This window comes from Lytechinus pictus, chromosome 7, assembly GCF_037042905.1.
Source record: "Lytechinus pictus isolate F3 Inbred chromosome 7, Lp3.0, whole genome shotgun sequence".
Taxonomy (NCBI): domain Eukaryota; kingdom Metazoa; phylum Echinodermata; class Echinoidea; order Temnopleuroida; family Toxopneustidae; genus Lytechinus; species Lytechinus pictus.
Genome location: NC_087251.1, coordinates 16,994,874 through 17,013,468, shown reverse-complemented (window position 1 = coordinate 17,013,468; position 18,595 = coordinate 16,994,874). Strand labels below are relative to the sequence as shown.

Sequence of the window (18,595 nt, the reverse complement as noted above, 5' to 3'; positions counted from 1 at the left end):
TTTTTTACAGCTGAATGTGAAACATTTATTTTACCCTCCCGCTCTTTTTTTTAATACTAAATCACGTTTCGGTTGTAAAGCTAGCGAGGGTTCAGTAAATATCGTGACTTCTTTGTACTTTGTTAAATTGATTCCCTCCCAGTGAAGGAAGAAAGGAAACAGGTACGGATACCTGTTCTTTCCTGCAAGAAGAAGAGATGTTTCCCTCTCATGCATACGTCGGTAAAATTTGAGTCATTAATTACCATCAAAAGGTACTATTTATCAATGTACTTTCAGTCACCTATGTTCATAGAATCAATAGTTTTCCGTTCGTAGCAAATGTATGATGATATCGTGATGTCCTTGTTGATAAAACCATCAAATGAAAAGCTACCGTCAGATGCAGAGTGACACTTCATGATGGTTTGGGCCAAGAATAAAGATGTATCATCTCAAAATCAAAATGATCTGATTCCTGTGACATGTCGATGATGATCTTTCTCTCAAATCATGCTTCATGCATGGTGACCAAATTTCTACTCATGAAACCGTTTGTTTCATATGATATGTTGTTATTGTATTTGTGGTAAAAATTGCATTCTTTTTACATTATCATCGTGTTTTGATTAAGGTGGTGATAAAATAAATATTGTATATAATGAACCTAAAAACTTGTGTTGGCTCAAAAATTTTAAAATGACCCAAAAGATAATAAACTGACGCAATTCTACAGTCAAATGTGCTAGGCTACCAGCATATAATTATTCACCAGTTCGAAATGGTAAAATATGCCAAAAGCTGAACAATAAAAGAGGATATTACTTTAAACAATTTGTTTCGTCTTGACATGTTCGTAAACACCTTTGTTTAGCCTTTGCTGTATCACACTCGTATGGTCTGAAAAAAAACTTAGTAATTACACTCCTGGGACCCGTTTCATAAAGACTTGATACAATAACAAATGCACAATTTCTATAACAAATTTACAGCCAGCCAATCAAAATGAACGATTTCACTAGCTTAATATTGTTTATTAGAACAGGTTTTATGAAATGGGCCCCAGAACTCGGATGCTCATGGCCCCCGGTCCTAACCCGACAGTACACTGGATGAGTGATGATTTGATTACGCGCGGTCTTCCAATCGTTAACTGTCTACTGATTTTCAATTTGGCGGTCGATCATCCGAAAAACAGTAAATCGTCCTGACAAAAGTCAACTGTGTTGACTTTTGACTGGTGACAAAATGATTATTGCCATTGTTGAGAAAATGACGCATCTGTTCATGTAACCAGTATGTGTCGTAATGAGAAACATTGCGTGAGAGCCACCGTTCGTTAAAGGGGGACTGTACTTCAACTAGGTACATAGGCTAGTGTGATGGAGCACTAGTCTTCATGCATGCATGGACCTGGGAAGAAATGTATGTACCTTTTTAAAAACTAAAATGGTAAAGAATTACAGAGTGAATTTGTTATTACAACCGCTATGTCCAAAGAAATTTAATCTATTCTTAACACAAATAATTTAAAATGCAATAAAATGTTGCATTATCTGTCTTTTATTTTTTGTGGTATGGAGTTTGTAAAGAATAGCAGTGTTCCCGTAGCAGAGGCCCAAAACACGTTGAACAAAACAAATAAAATTATCAAACTTCAATAAGACATGCATAGGGGCATTTTCACGGTAACTGACGTTACAAGGGCAAAATTTTACACACTTTTCATTGTGTGTATGATTATCTCCAAAACAACAAATGATGGGAGATTGCTTTTTAAGCAAACTTCCATCATTTGTTGTTTTAGAACTGTGCCGTGTATCGTCAGTTACCGTGAAAATGCCCATAGGCATTCGTAATTTCGGTTCCCTTCACAAAGTAAAATACAATTATATTTTTCCGACTATATGATTACACGATTAAAAAAAAGAGATAAAGGATGACTTTAGCTCAGTACCTACAAACACGGACATGCCACAAAGCAGTTGCCAATTTGTCCATGTTGTCCGAGACCTATCGGCCGCCCGTAGGTTCGGATCTCTGAGCTAGGTTCAACTTTAATCTAAATTTTATAACATTACAATTATTACAATTATAAAGTTGACGATCAATCCTCACAGAGGAAATTACAATTAGACAGTGGATCAGGTGGACAGCGACCTCGTGTGATAGAACTAAAAGGCCTGCCTTCTTCTCGTATATTTCATTGTTTCCAATTGGCCTCAATCTTACACAATGTTCCAAGGTTTCTAGACGAAAGGTTTTCTTACACTAAAAGCCACTTAACTATCTGACTATATTGTAAACAGATGATACCATTATATCCAGGCACTTCATTTGAATACATATTAATGTTCAATTCAAACCTTGGACAATTGAGTAAAGGGGCATGAAAAGTGTACCCGCCCGTCTGTTGTTGATCTTTATTTCGTAACACACTTTTAAAAAATGAGCTTAGAAACTTTGTCCAATTTTATTTTTATCTCAAATTGCCTGCATTCCACAGGGATTTAGGGATTTGGATTTTTAACCAAATAATTTTAAACAGTGTTGTTGTTTGGCACTTCTTAAACATAAATGTCCATAGTGAAACACAAGTTTTATCATCTCATACGAAATCAACGGTTCAATTTTAGAATGATGCGGATAGTTAGGAAATCTATAATCATGTAACTAATATTGATCGGAAATTTTTTCTAAAATGGTAATTTAAATTCGAATAAAAATAACAAAGAGAAAGGCACACACCTAATCATTATGGCATCCTTAATGCTGAAGATAATATTTTTGTGACTTGCCTTTGAATATATTCATTTCAACCAAACCCATATATTATCAAGAACAATCGGTGACATATTCCTTCTGGAAAACCATACAAATATAAATGTTCCATTTTGCACTTCAAATTTACAAGCATCAGAGTTGAGACCAATCTTATATTGTTCATGATAAACCATTCAAACAATATAATATTGTCCCCATAATGACGAAACAATTACACATTGACAGATCCCCTTCCGGAAGGACTGTTAACGTTATTCAAGTATTACACTGAAATAAAAAATAATCTCATACAAATTATCATTTCTTTATTGGGTTTTGTAAATTTTGACCAATTAAATAGTTACTTATGAGTTGCGATCACAATTCTCTGCAACAACAGGTTTTCAGTTTCTTCAGTTACGGTAACTACTTTGAAGTTGTAAGTCAAGCGTAATGTTTAATCAAGTTCATATGTAATAAAAGCTCTCTTATAAAAGCAAGGTGAGTATTGCCTTTAAATATTATAGTTTTGATGTGAGTGAATGTCAGAAGTGATTGGAATGGGAAGAAGCATGACCTGGTGTCCTTACGATTCGGCCTCGCCTCAAGCTGTGAGCATCCTGAACCATCTTGTCCTCAAAAGACATCTTTAAATCGCCTGCTCCAAGAATACTCGACGCCATTTTATTTTTTTTATTGCGTAAAATAGAGGAAGAGTTTGAATTACAATGTCACTGACGTATAATTTCCGACTAAAGAATCTTTACAAACTTAGACCATGACCCTTTTTTATCACTCCCTGCAAGGGAAAACACCGACTAAAAATGACTCAAGTCATCTTATTGATGGTCAAATTAAACAATTCGTATATGAATATAAACGATGATGATCACAAAAGTGCTCGAACGGAATGAATTATATGGTCAGGTATATACATTGATTTATTATCATTTTTTACGATGACTGACGTTATACAAAAGAAGTAAAAATGGGTTGCAAAATAGAGGGAGCACAGAGTATGGCCTACGTGAAAATTGTCTTTAAAAATCGCAAGGGAGCGAAACGAGCAAGATAAAAGTGGTCATTTAAAACGAAAAAGCTAATTTTGTGACAGATATTTACATATATCCAGAAAATCATTACCCAGTTTAACATTTTCCCTTTCCTTTTTTTCATTTAGGTTGTGGAACCTTTTTAGGGGTGCCCCAAAGTTCACGGACACCAGTGTGCGTATCATTTGTTTTTATAATCCCGTGTATTGAGAAGATTTTGCTCAATCTGTTGCGTAAAATGGATCATGCACATTTTGTTGTGGAAAAACATTTTGGGCCATTATTTCTTTGGAAAATGTTCAACTAACATTTCGCAATATTTTAAACATCTAATGTTCTCTTGCCCAACAATTTTATACTTCCCTTTTTAACCAATAATAATGAACATCTTTTAACAGCTGGTCAACAAGGGTATGTTTCAGGGTGGTGTGAATGCAGGAATAATTAATGGGTATTTTTCAGCCTAAAAAAGTTCTCGTAATTTAACGGGGATTCTTGTGATCGAGGCGGTTTGAAACCACCTTATCTAAATCATTTAGAATAGACAATATTAAAGTCCGACTATTCCGCATTCAACAGTTCAAACTATTTAACTATATACCCACTTCGTTGAAAACATTATGAAATGCCAATGGGTCAGATGCATTTGGCATTTGGTTTGCACTTATTAGGAAGAAAACGCAAACGTCCTGATCAAGCAAACGCTCAAGCTGCTCTGACGGAGCTTGAAAAACCCCAGGCAAGTGCTTAAAGGGGAATCCAACCCAAATAAAAACTTGTCTTTATAAGGAAAAGAAAAATCAGACAAGTTAATAGGTGAAAGTTTCAACAATATTGGACAAACAACAAGAAAGTAATGAATTTTTAAAAGTTGTAAATATTGGTAATCACTATACCCATGGAGACTTCAAATTGGCCGCATATGGGATGTCATAGTGATGTAAGGCAAGGACTACTCTTCCATGTACTCCAATACATATTATGGCTAAAATGTAATTTTTCCCAAAAGTTTCATTTCAAATTAAATTTTTCTTTCATGAGGACATAAAACAATATACTTCCTGGGTTATATTTAGATTACTGCCCCAGGGGAATGGGTACTTAGGAGAAAACCACAAATCCCTGATAATAAAGTACATGGCCTATAGGAAAGTTGTCCTTGCCCCTTGTCATAATTTACTTACCCAGTTGCCAATTTGAAATCTACATAGTATTAGTGATCTCAATTTTAAAGCAGCTATAACTTTCTTATTGCTTGTCCGATTTCTTTCAAACTTTTACCATTCTGTTTAATTTATTTTTCTACTTCCCAACGCAACATTTTATGGCCAAGGCTGGATTCCCCTTTAAACGCACAAGCGAAATGCTCACTTCATGCATACGCTTTTTAGCAATATAACCGTCAAGGAAATGCTAACTAGAGATTGCTTGAACTTACTATCATACGCATTTTCTTGCTCATATTTATGCATACGGAATCAAGCAAAAGCCTTGCAAAAGCAATTGATTATTTGTATGCATCTGACCCAATGTTATGCTTAGTGCATGTAGCGAGTTACACGCATTAATGCACAGATGATACGGGCCAAAATAAGACCAATGTATCTGTTTATCAATTATTTGTGTCTGTAGAAAAGAAAATATGATAAACTTCTTTCCAGTCCACCACAGAATATATTTCTATTCAAATATTGACTAATTTTATAGAGATTTCTTCTCTGAATGATTATTGATTGATATACATGTATAAGCCGATATTTCAACTCGTTTTTGTATCCAATTGAACAGATAGTTTTGTAAGCCATATCCGTTTACTAAAAAGAAGATCTCTTGCTTTCGTTTTATTGACAATCTAATGACTGCACATTCCCGTTCCGATAACTTTAGAGGAGGCGAAAAATACATCACCTTTCCTCTCTAATAATATTCATTATGATAAATCAGTATGTCTACCATGTCTTTAATTATCCTATTTGTGAACAGAAACATGCTATTCTGTAGATGTTACTATTTGTTTAACATGATTAAGAATCTTCATGCTTTGAGTATAGGCCCTACGCACGGGAAAAGGTTTGCGATCGGGAGTGAAGCTTCAAACGGGGCTTCAAAGAGCAATTAAGTTTACACAACTATAATCATAGACTTTCGCAGATTTAAGAAGATTTTAACATTCCTTAAAGATAATGACTTTTATTCATTTTGAAGTTAGACTAATGAATGATCTTTATGACCCAGTAGGTATACAGTAGTATTAGTAAAGAATAAATAAAGTTTCAAGGAGGGTGAACAGATTAACATTCCTGCATTCCCGTCTTTTCTGAAACATGCGGCTTCAACGAACGCGTTAAAAAGAAAGGTTAGTTTTCCTCTCTACAGACTTCAATTTCTTTGGTGCGTGTCTTTTCTAACAAAAAGTTAGAATGTCGAGACAATTATATCATTTACTCAACTTTCGAACTAACAGTTATGAAGTACACTGTATTGTACTGATGCTTAAAAATTGCATATCTTTACTGAAATGTTGTGCCTTGTTCATGGATACATTTTGAAAATATATAAAGATTTTTAATAACTTTATAAACCCACAAAATTAGAATATAATTTGTAAGATTAAACCGTTGTTTTGTTCGCCATTGCTTATATACGATATGCGATAAAGCAACACAGTAACTGATATTTTGACGAAACTCCACTGGGGTGATAAAGTTGGCGTGATATTCGTAGATAATAGATGTACGTGCTTTATTCCGAACTGTATGTTCGTTTAATGGTAACATCCAAGGTTTATGTCGTCATCACACATATTTGATGATATCTGGATGAGAAACAGACAACCTTGTAGCAATGGTTAGGATACTGCAACTGTTCTATAGAATAGTAGGCCTATGTTTGATTTAAGGTGACATATACCACCTCAAACATGATTAATTGGCTGATTTGAAATGAAAACAATTTTAACCGTCAATGCATATCAAAATGATAGATACAAGCCCAAATGACGAAACGACAATGACTTTTTTAAAATCACCTTGTTTCAATCTGATAAAATAACACGTTCGAGTCGATTCGAAAAAAAAAGTAAACTAAAAATTACTACCATCCAAGAAAGTTCACAGTGTAAAGAAATGTTATCAAAGATAGATCGCCGTGCAACATGCTTTCATTTCAATATGCATGGCTCTAAAAGCGAGGAACGTGCGTACATTATTATTTTGTTAATTATAACTTGCTGGAGGGGAAACTCCTTATTGGTGAGTGAGACATCCAAATAGCAAATGAACTGCACTTTTGACAAATCAAAAGGCTTATTAACAAATTAGGCAACGACATTCTAATATCTCTATATTTTATCAGCAAAACGAAAGCCTGGTTTGTCAGAGTTTTTACTTTTCTGCTTACATGTATTGTTATTATTTTATGTAACCCCTTTGTAGATTTATATTTCCTTTGGCACCGACAAAGGTCTGGCTTTTAACATAGCATCGTTTATTTTCATTATAATTTTTCACAGGTGTGGAGTTATAGAGCAGGCTCAGCCAAACGTTTAGCCTAGTTCTTTCCTTTGATTAGCTTTGATTATCTCATTTCCATATCAGAACAAATTAAATTGCGTTTGTTCAACGCGACAATTATTCTAGATATCAGACGTATCGATAGAAATATAATCTTGAACGTATAATACAGAACAATTAGCTTCCACTTAAAGTTGTGCACTATATCTTAAATAGCGAAAAAAATATTTAGCTATTGAAATATCAAGATGATAATCACGCACGCAACTCTTTGAAGATTTAAGTCCTCCGCGATAGCCATGATAGTGTAGCTTTAGTAGGTCAATATACCTGTATACAGTCCCATGTATTGAAAAGAGTGTATATCATTTCATCACGTTGTTAACATTACTGGACAGGTCGAAATTTAATCTCCTGGTTTCGCACACCGGGGTGTCTACATGTAGATTGTATCGTTAGTGTATCGTGTTGATGCAATCACTTATCAGGAAGCTAGAAGGGGTAATGAATACAACCTCCGAGTTCTTACGAATGTTTTCTCCAACCTTAATAATCTGTAAGTGTCCTCGAAGATAAATCATATTCATTTTACTGAATAAAAGTTATTTGATATCAAGATTAGAGAATAAATACTGACTCAAGATACCGTACATGCATATATACATGTATACTTTTTAATACCTCAGTCCGAACTATGAATGATTTCCCAAGAATCGTGACACTGCACAGTTTTGTTCTGAATCGATGCGGAGTGCATTGTATGTTTATCTGAAGACAGTCGCAAAAGGATCTCATAAATCAGCGACTTCTGATTTAGAATTGAAAGGGAACCTGTCCTACCCTATTTCAAGTCAAAATACCTGAATGAACAATATTGCGTATTACGTGTATACAATGCTGTGATACCAATAAAACTAGTTTATTGTGTTGGTATTAGGAGTGGTATTAGAATAGCACACGTTTAAAGAAAATCCCCTGAAAAACCTAAAAGGCTTCCACAGCATGCACAGCTTCTAAGCCCGAAGCTTGGTTTTTTTAAATGCCCCTCAAAATTAAAGTATATTTGGGAAACATAACATGTCTTCCAAGTAACCATGACAAATCGCATTAACATCCGTACACAGTTAAGTTACGCCCATCGCCTGTACTGTCGTAACAAACGCCTTTTCATTTCAGTGAAATGTTGCATATCGGCCTACTTACCTTAAAGTCGGGTACGTCTTTTCGTCCCTTGAGTCCCTTTCCAAGCCTGAGGGAATACTGATCCGGTGTGACGTCATGGACGAAGCTTCCATACATGATCTGTATACCAATCCTTGTACAATCTGCATAGAGGATAGCAAAGTTTCCTTGCACATCCAACGTGAAGGTATGCCAATCCCTTTCCTCCGTTTCAACGAGGTTAAGGCCTGAAAACTCTAAGGAATCCTCAGAAGTGACACCATCCCTTGTATACGAATATGGCATGACGACCTTATCACCCTTGCGGTCGATCACCAAACCGAAGAGTCGGTTCGTGTGAGCATGGTTATCGATGGACACAACGGTACCACGGGCTTTCTGTCCCATCTTGACTTTGGCGACGAGGACGAAGCCACCGTCATCACTCATAGCCTCCCCAAGACGTTGCACCTCCACAGTATTCGCTGCGATGTCACCCTTGCTTGGTTTGATCTTATATGCTACCGAGTTCTCTTCCTCTCCTCTCACAAGGTCTACACCCGGTGATGCAGCCGAGATACCAACATCCTGGAGAACATTGAATTCCACGTACGATGATTGTGAAGAAGATTGTGCTGCAAACAGAAAAGAGAGACAGAAACTCATTATGTACCAAATTCTATCTTGCATTTCATTACGTGATTCTTTGCTTCATACCATCACCATGATCACTTGAAATGTGCCAAATAGAATCGGATTATTATCTAGCTTTTAGATATAAAGTTCTTTAATAGGTAACTCTGGGCTTTTAGGCATGTGGATCACATAATAACTCTCTAGTCCATTTTTTATGTGTTTTGGGTTAATATTATTTACTTTACTTTTACATCCGTACATCCATGCTGGGGCCCCTTACTGACATGCAATACCAAGAGTTAAATACAACCTGGGGCCCGTAACACAAAGTTCAGCATTCATCGTATATAAGAACATTTTTTTAACGATTGATTCCATTGACTACAATGTACAATCAATTATTGTGAATATCAAGCATACGATTTATCGCCAACCTTTGTGTTACGAAACCCTGGTTTTCAGTCTATCAAAAGCGCGGGTTTTAGGGACTTCTCCTTTGAGCTGCAACCGGGCCCTGGACTTCATCCAAAAACTGGTAACAGTTTGTTACCCTCCGTGCAACTGAGGGAGGGAGGGATAACTCTATTGTGTAGGTACTTCTCGGAGTCAATTCGTCAACATCAAATCAAACATACATCTCAGCTTCCATTGTTCCATTGATCCTACTAGAACTGGTAGGATCCATGATTATTCACAAACACGAACATTACCCACTTCACAGTTTAGTCTTCCTGTAATGGCCCGTCATAGAAAGAGCTACATTCAGAAGCAATGAAAAACAAACGCCTAAGGCAAGTGCAAATGTGCACATTCGATTGTAATGAAATAAATTCGTGTTTCTTCCTATGGCTTATGCTGGATATTTGTTTTCTGTGAAGGGTCCCAAGAATTAGAATTGTATGCCTATGCAGTACATAGGTCCAATCTTTGCAGGTAATATCTGTATTTAGAATAGATAATTCGTTTGTGCGTGTTGCCCATAAATGTTTTTCTGCTAGTATCATTAGAGGAGGAAAGAACCACTGTCAATGCAATGTTTGTTGTTGTGTTAGATGTTTAGTCTTAGATTAATATAACATGATTACTGATCATGCGAATGTTAGGCTATCCCGGTACTATCCTGGCTGCTATCATCTGGTTGGGTCATTGCAGACGTTCGTATGTACCTTGGAACGTACAGTCTATAGGCGTCGGCTATTCCATACAGCCCCTGAACAATTCTGGGACCAGCGCGCGCCTGCATTGGTCATGCCGGAGAAGGTAATATTATATCGACATTGCTGGTTGATACAGAATGGATAACTAATTAGGCTATGGTATCTGAATCAATCACCAGTTACTTGTAACACTCCTGTGTGATTGATAATGCATGGGCTATACCTTACTAAAGGGAATTCAAGTTCATATCTGTGCGACATGAACAACTGAAATCTTCAAAAGAAATATACATTCACAATAAAAGAAAATTATTCTAGAAATACACATTGCTGCAATGGTATGCATAATAATATGCATGTCTGAAAGTAATAGCCTTTTTGAGGAATTTCAAATTTAGATGATCATTATTTTTAGTTGATAAAAATGTCCATCTGCTCAATGTTGCGTTTGATAAAGACGTTATCACTTCTTATTTCTTCACTCGAAGTTATTTTTTGCTGTTCAATTGTCAATCGAGAACAAGAATAACTATTTATAGATTGACGATTCATCCCCCTGAGATGTTTGACGTGCTCATTTTTTGATGCTTATAATTTCTGACACAAATATTTTTGGTCCATCAATACAAATATGATTACACTAGTTGTTATATTTTTTTGTATGTCACAACAACCCCTGGAGCGATGATAAATCAAGAGAATGCATACTCTATCACGGTCATACTTTTCTTAAACCTTCTGCAAACGAACAAATCTCCATTGCTGACAAATATAGGTTCTCAGCATGCCTTCCAATTATTTTTACAGCAGAAATTATATTTTGCTGGTTGTTCGATGGATTTTCCTTTTTTTTGCAAGTCGAGGTAAAGACATACAGTTCTCGGCATTCCATACTTGAAAGGTTTCCTTTCTGCGTGTTCATTGTTATGATTACAATATGGTGATTTTTTTCCCTTCCATATACCGAACGAATGGACAATATAGACCAATAAACGTCAAAGCTGCGACCCTCAAAGTTGAAAGATACCCAATTTTCTGCCTGCCTGGTTAGCTGTGGTAGTGTGTGGGAGGGTGTTGTCGACTTCCAGTCAGTGACACCTTTTTTTAGGTTGTTTCCCCCTATAGCCTATCTTGTACGAGATCACTACCATCCATAGATGTTTTTTTTCCCGTGATTGTGAATACCGATTTAAAAGGTGCCATTATCACTATTTAAAAACCTCAAAAATGCGACCAGGGGTGTGGTATTACCTCCAAAGGCCAACCACGGTTACAAAGACTCGTGGTTTATTTAATCAACCGTAACTATGGAAAGCCGTTGATGCCATTACTCTTGTAAATCTATATCCTTTTTCTTTGTAAACGAAAAACGGCACGCTGATATGCCATTAGCAAATGTGTTAGACATTTAAGAGAAGGGAAATGAAAATTATAGATTATGGCGTCGCTGGCTTTCTATACTTCAGATCGATTACCATGGATAAATAAAATGCAATTGCTTGTAAGGCGGGAATCCCTGATGTGATCCATACCATCGTCCGTGAAATTGTGACTTTCTCATTATGAAAAATATCTCAATATTTGTCATGACGATAACCTACCGATAGTAATTAAATAAAATTTTACAACTAATTTTACGAGGGTGTTGCGTAACATACAGATTGGTATTAAAACCTCGGTATTTTAGCAGATTGTAAATTTGGTTCGCTTTCACCATGTTCACTGGATGGATTAGATCCAGCAGAAGAATTGGTAAACATGGAAGTTACACCACACGGGATTAGCTACCTTGCTTAACGTCAATAAATTACTTTCATTAGTTCGATTGTGAATAGATCACAGCGTAGTGATCACCATAAAAAGTGTTTCGTAAAGCAACTTTGGTGGATTAAAGATAATTATTCACGGTTCACCGTTTGTGTTCTGCCCCGTTGCAAGATAATTGATCAAAATTCGTCTAGAGTATGTGTATTGGCGTCTTAGTCTAAAAAGAACAAAAATGGTTATCAAAGGAATGGCGAAATATTTCTTTTTCTTTGTTTGCTAGTTTAAAATTAGCTTTTTGGCCTTATTTTTTTCTGACTAACCACTGCAAACAACAGTCCGTGTTACAATAATTATTCTATAGGAATTTATTCCCTCCAAAAAGACCCATTGCTTAATTGGTCTCCAACGAATCAAGATCTGGGTTTTGACTGAACTGCAGAGGCTTTTGAGTTTAGAGCTTTGACGTTTCATCTTTTACAAGTGAGCGCTGATGACATAATGATACAAAACCCACTTCAAATACTTTTTGAGCAGAAAGAAAGCAGTCTAATTTTCTACTAAAAATGTCTAATATGATAAAGGTGAATCCGAGACCGGAACCATAAAAGCAGCTCCCTTTGGAAGACTTGATCAGATGAGTTTACGGCACATCCATAAAATAATCACCCCCTATTTTTGACCCTCAGTTTTCTCATTTCAACTTCACTTTACTATGTTTACGACAGCTCAAATCATGAAAATATGAGTGCTTTGCAACCTTTCTTGTGAAAAAAGGAAACAGAAAAAAAACATTCCAGGAAGGTCCCATAAAGGGGTCCGTCGGGCCACATATTAGGTCGATGGTTGGCCGAACACAACATACTTTATAGAATTACCCGATATCTTTCGGCACCACGACGCGTCGCGATGTGATCACGTCCATGGTAAAGTTTAGAGGTAAAGAGAATAGGCACATTGTCATTATATTAATTTTTTTGTGGAACATGCAAGACTAAAATTACAAAAGCGCATAAAAACCGAAACCCCTGAAAACATTATGGAAAGTAAGCTGCTGTTAAATTTCGTCATCATGATTAAGGATGGCACTAATCACAATGTCAAGTGGTATCAGAATTTCCGTGAGGGAAGTATTATTCAGTAAAATGTGTCTGAGTGATATGGATTCAGGTCACACCATCGATATTTCACTATCATGACAGACTGATCGCATTTTCCATACAGATATTGAAAGAGATCATTGTTATAATGTATACTATTTTCGTTTAAAAGCATGAAAAGTATGAACTTACTTGAAAAAATTTGAAAAAGAAAGTATTAGTAAATCACACCCTTGCAACTGTTAAATCTCTGGACTATCAACAATATTCGAAATCTACTTTGGCATGTTTGGGGTTTTCAGGAAAGATTTGAAGCTTAAAGAAATAAAGTGCATAATAAATAAAAAAAAATATTTCTTTTAATTATTGCTGCTGATCATTCATTTCTATATTTTCAAAGATATGAAATAAAGTATTTTTATGAGACGTATAATAGGGCATATGACAATTTTAGATGATCACATGTCGTCCAAACATATCAACAGAACAAAGTAGATCAATGGTGACTGAGAATGAACCATTTTAACTATCTTTTGAAGTTGCTCTCATGGCATTTTTTTTTGTTCTCACAGCCGTCGCCTTCACCACCCATCCCATTACCTTTTGGCAAGGCAATATTTTGTCCATTGACCCCAATGATAGTCATTGTCTGAAGCTTAAAAACAAAACTGATCACTAGAACTTCATTAGAAAAGTATGAGTAGATGAGCATGATGAGTGAAACGTCTTTCGCTTTTTCTGAGGACACTTTTTAAATATCATATTACATTCCGAGTTTGAATATTTAGATCATAACAGACATGACAGACCTAAGAACGCAGATTAAAGTTTAGATGACAGTGAAATCTTGTTTGGATTTGTGTTCATTCGACACACATTTCTTAGGAATCATTCTAAAAATATCCTTGATTTTTTTGCAAGCTCATGGATGCCCCCATCCGATGAAATTAAAAACGCTCAAGACTTTCGTCGGCACCTCTAGGAAGACTGTGAGGCACACAGTTTCAAGTTAATCTTAAATACTTCGTCCATTTAGTTCTGAACAGAGTTTGAATAATTTGTCAAGAGTTTGCGCTACTATTGTTCATCCTAATAAGATTCCAAAATTGAATTTAAGAACTATAGTACGTATCGTCGCGATAAATATACCTCACACTTTTCGTTCATACGAACAAAAAGATTTAAACAAGACTGTAGAATAATTATATTATTTCTCAAATCAAATTTTTATTGAAGATGTTAAATAATTTGATTTAGAAGTAACTGTATTGATCAATGGTCCTGAAAGAGAGCTAGTTTGGAGAGATATTGTTTATTAACTAGGAATCAAGCACTCAATTAGGATCAAACTTGCACCTGTCGTAATCAAGAAACCTAACTCCCTTGCGCCCCTTGCTCCCTTCGTCAAGTTTACAAATGGATTTATCTGCCCAATACACAGTTGTTGGTTAGTAATTCGCTTAATCGAAATGATATTTTGAACACAGTCGCAAAGTCGCCGGACTTTTTTTTCTCTTCCTCTTTTCGCTAATACTCAAGAATTCACCGAGTGGGGGACAATTCTGGAGGGTATATTTTACCACATACACTTACACGCACATGTGCACAAGCCAGGGGTGAATCCATGATTTCATAAAAGGGGAGGGGGCAGAAAAAATAAAGGGTCTTCACTAAAAATACAGTCAATGTTTTCTCCCTCCCCCCAAAAAAATAACAATAATAAACAAATTACTAAGTAAATATTTCAAAAATGTAGAAATAAGAGAGAGAGAGAGAAAAAAGGTTATTGAAAACAGATCTTTTATCCTTACTTTTGAAGGGGGTATAAGAGATTGGGCACATCATACCAAAGGGAATTCTTTGGATCTACGCCAGGCGGCAACAAAATAAATCAAGATTAAACCAAAGTCATAATACAAAAATTATAATGGCAGACAAAATAATTTTGTCTCATCATCATACCGTAACGCATGAACTCACTATCCAATACAAAATGGTGTTGCAGAGCTAGATTGATTATCATAATTCTCTTCAATTCGGAATAAATGAATAAAAAAATCTATTCATCAGTTTATTATCTGCATATTAAGCCATAAATTATTAGCGATATTCAAAGCACCTATTAACATGAGCTGCGAGGAAGAAGATAAATGGTATACAGTTTTCGTATTATGGGTTCTATACCAAATCAATGTTCTATATGTCTACCCAAATCAGCTTCATCTGTATTATAAGTCCGTCAACAAAACTGTAAAATATACCAATATGCTTGACAAGCTTCTGGCCCACCCTCTTGCCTGTAGTGTTCAGTAAATCATTGACGCATCTGGCATGTCTAATGGTGGATTTTGTCAGGAATATTATAATTTCTTAATCATCGATAAATTTGCTTCATTTCAATAATTATCAACTGAAAAATCTGTTATCATGATTATACGACTTTACGAGTGGAAAACAACAATTTTCTAGTTAATTCGTGGAATAGCGAAGAACGTAATTTATGATTCTCCATCGTATCCGCGACTAATTGAACACTCCAAGTTTGTAAGGAATTTCTTAATTTAATCGAAAGTTGATTTCACATTCTAATAACATGATGAAGTTCACATAGATTGGGTTTAAATGTTCGTAGATGCCAAATTCTAACAAAATGTAAACCGACTAGAATCAATTCAACAATCTCTATCTACGAATATTAAGTATCCAATTGTATTTATCTTCAAAGTGCGTAGAACATTTTTAAAGCAGATATTCATGCCTTTTGATTGTTGTGTCAATATTGGATCTCCGATTAAACTTGAAAAAAAGTCAACTAGAAAGAGTTGAAACGTCGACAATAAGAGCGTGACTAAATGTTCTATTCTACAAAGCAGTAAGATGCCCTTGAAAGAGGCGCTATGTTTTATCATTTATAGGAACCATTCAAAGAGAATTGAACAATTACAAGTACCTGTTTTTTTTTTTTGTTACCTTCCTCCTATCGTTTTGGTGCATTGTGAAAACATTAAACGCAAAACTGAAGAATGGCAATCGATGAGTTTCGGTACATTACCTTTCCAGCAAACGAACCGCAAGACTGTGAACTTGGGCATGAAGTGTTTCCAATGGATAACACTTTATAAAGAATGTGATTATAACAAATCAAATAAGGTTATTTGTAACTTATGAGCCGTATCATTAAGGATCAAAATGTTACCTTCAAGCCAATTGAATTGATTGCAGATTAAATCCAGAGGAATAGCATATTCGCAATCATTTAAAACTGCTGAGGAATTCATAAATAACACATAGACACGGGATCGAACTGTATATTATAACATCTGTGACCATGGTGACGTTATAATTATCTTTAAAATCTTTAAATAAGTTTGAAATATCTCACCAATTATTGTAGGCAGTAGACTCGCCGTGAGGAGTAAGAAACACGAGAAACAGCAACGTACTTTCTCCATGGTTATTCCTTCCGCCTAGTCAAGGCGTTAAACTTTGGATAAAACGACGGTCCAATTACCTTGCAATCTGCAGGTTAAAAGAGGTAAATAGAAATATGAAATATATATTTATCAACAAGCGATGAAATACAAATTTGATATGCGAATTATAAATGAACGATTCGAGATTCCATTGTCGTTGTTGAATCGTGTCAGACGTGTCAGACTCTTTATGCGATTCAGCATTTTCTCTTTCTACTTCTCTGGACCCACGGCATCTCCGGGTAACATCTAAGACAAATTCATAATCTTCGCCAGAATATCAAGCAATATGTATAACAGTGGGTTTTCCATTTATAAAACTGACTCTGAGAACTAAAATGAACATGCATTTCAATCCATTAATGGTCAAACATACCCGCTTATTCGCGAATCAAGAGAATAAATTAAGATCCGAGTATTCTTAGTTTGAGTCCACCAATTTGGAGTCTAGCCTCTCAAGGAATCTCCCTCATTAACCAACACAGCGATGTATTCCAACTAGTCAAAGAATAAGATCCCAGTATAGATGTGTACAAATCCAAGCCACACGCTGGGCAGGTAAGTAGATAGGCCCACCTCGCTGTCACTCTATAATGTTAATTGATATAGTGTTTCCTTGTAATGATATATGATTTCTTAGGAGCTTCACATGCTCCAAGCGACCATCTTCACTTCTTGGAGCTTAGCGGTAATCACTTTGCGCGCGTGCTTGCAGAATTTACACTGAATCCCACTCTTCCCAGCGAGCTTGTACAGCAGAAGTGTGACAGTGCAATCAAGGAGAGCTATTGATGTCTGTCATTCTGACTACTGACCAATCACAGGTGAGTATTTCTTCACCTAGCAACCAGAGGGCGGTATTAAAGAGTGAATTCACCTGGCTGTGTAGCAGAGTTAGGCAAATTTTCCCTTCTCCTTCACCCACGACCAACAAAAAATTTATGACCTCACTTACATCGACTTTTTCAAGCAATGCAAATGAAAGAGGTGACGAAATTGAACTATATGACAAAGTAGAGTTACCAATAAAAAACCTTTCGTATAATACAGTTTCGTTCAAATGTCAATACTTTAAATTGCTCCAAGATTGATTTTGTTACGGTATATCAAAACAAGTGAAATCTTATTTCTTTCCCATCTAATCAAATTTTTGTTATTCTCTAAGGACCATATTTTTTATATCATGAAAATCGATACTTTTTACTCTTCTTCATCATCATCATCGAGTTCTTCTTCTTTTTTTATTCTTCTTCTTCCTTTTCTACTACTACTACTACTATACTACTACTACTAATACTACTACTACTACTACTACTACTACTACTACTACAACTACTACTACTACTACTACTACTACTTCTACTACTACTACTACTATACGACTACTACTACTACTACTACTACTACTACTACTTATACTACTACTACGACTACTACTACCACCACCACTCCTGCTACAACTACTACTATCATGACTTTTTATTATCATTATTGTTGCTGTATTGATAAATTTACTATTACTTTTCTTTCCTATTCAGAATCTAACATATTTTTTTGTGTTCACTATACCCAATCTTGGTCTCAAAGAGTGTGCTGCAGTAATATTGCACTCTGCCAGACAGTTTAGCGTGTAACACAGATCTAACGCTCAGATTCATTCCAGTCTTACGCGGAAACATATACAAGTTGTTAGGGCGTTACTAATAAATTAAGATCGATCATATCTTATGTGGTTTTTCCCCCGCCTATGACGTATAGGTAATAAAAGTCTTCACCTCATTAACATGGTGAAGAAGTGTATACGTTTGTCTGGTTATTATCTGTCTGCGAAGTCTCTAGTCTGTGCCCATCAGCGGATATAAAAAAATGAGCAATTTGGCGTGTTTGCCATCAAAATATTAAGAGAGAGGAAATTAGGGAATTATCTTATGTGTTAATTTAAATGACAAAATAATTGGAATAGTGAATCATTGAAAGAAATCATAAAACCAGTTGTAG

The 18,595-nt window shown here is 35.6% G+C and overlaps 1 protein-coding gene across 1 annotated transcript; it reads right to left on the bottom strand.

The window, feature by feature from the left end:
- Positions 1 to 3,440: 3,440 nt before the first annotated feature.
- Positions 3,441 to 17,362, bottom strand: LOC129264858 (thrombospondin-1-like). The gene is made up of 3 exons (XM_054902814.2): positions 16,974 to 17,362; positions 16,507 to 16,643; positions 3,441 to 9,102 (listed from the first exon to the last, which is right to left on the bottom strand). The coding sequence occupies exons 2-3, from the start codon at positions 16,574 to 16,576 to the stop codon at positions 8,474 to 8,476; spliced, it is 699 nt and encodes a 232-aa protein (XP_054758789.2). The 5' UTR covers positions 16,577 to 16,643; positions 16,974 to 17,362; the 3' UTR covers positions 3,441 to 8,473.
- Positions 17,363 to 18,595: the final 1,233 nt, after the last annotated feature.

Excerpts from the sequence above, each read along its gene's own strand:
- LOC129264858 (XM_054902814.2), bottom strand. The coding sequence starts at position 16,576 with ATGGAGAAAGTACGTTGCTGTTTCTCGTGTTTCTTACTCCTCACGGCG. Across the intron at positions 9,103-16,506 it reads TCTACTGCCTACAATAATTG|CACAATCTTCTTCACAATCA; the intron begins GTGAGATATTTC and ends TTCTGTTTGCAG.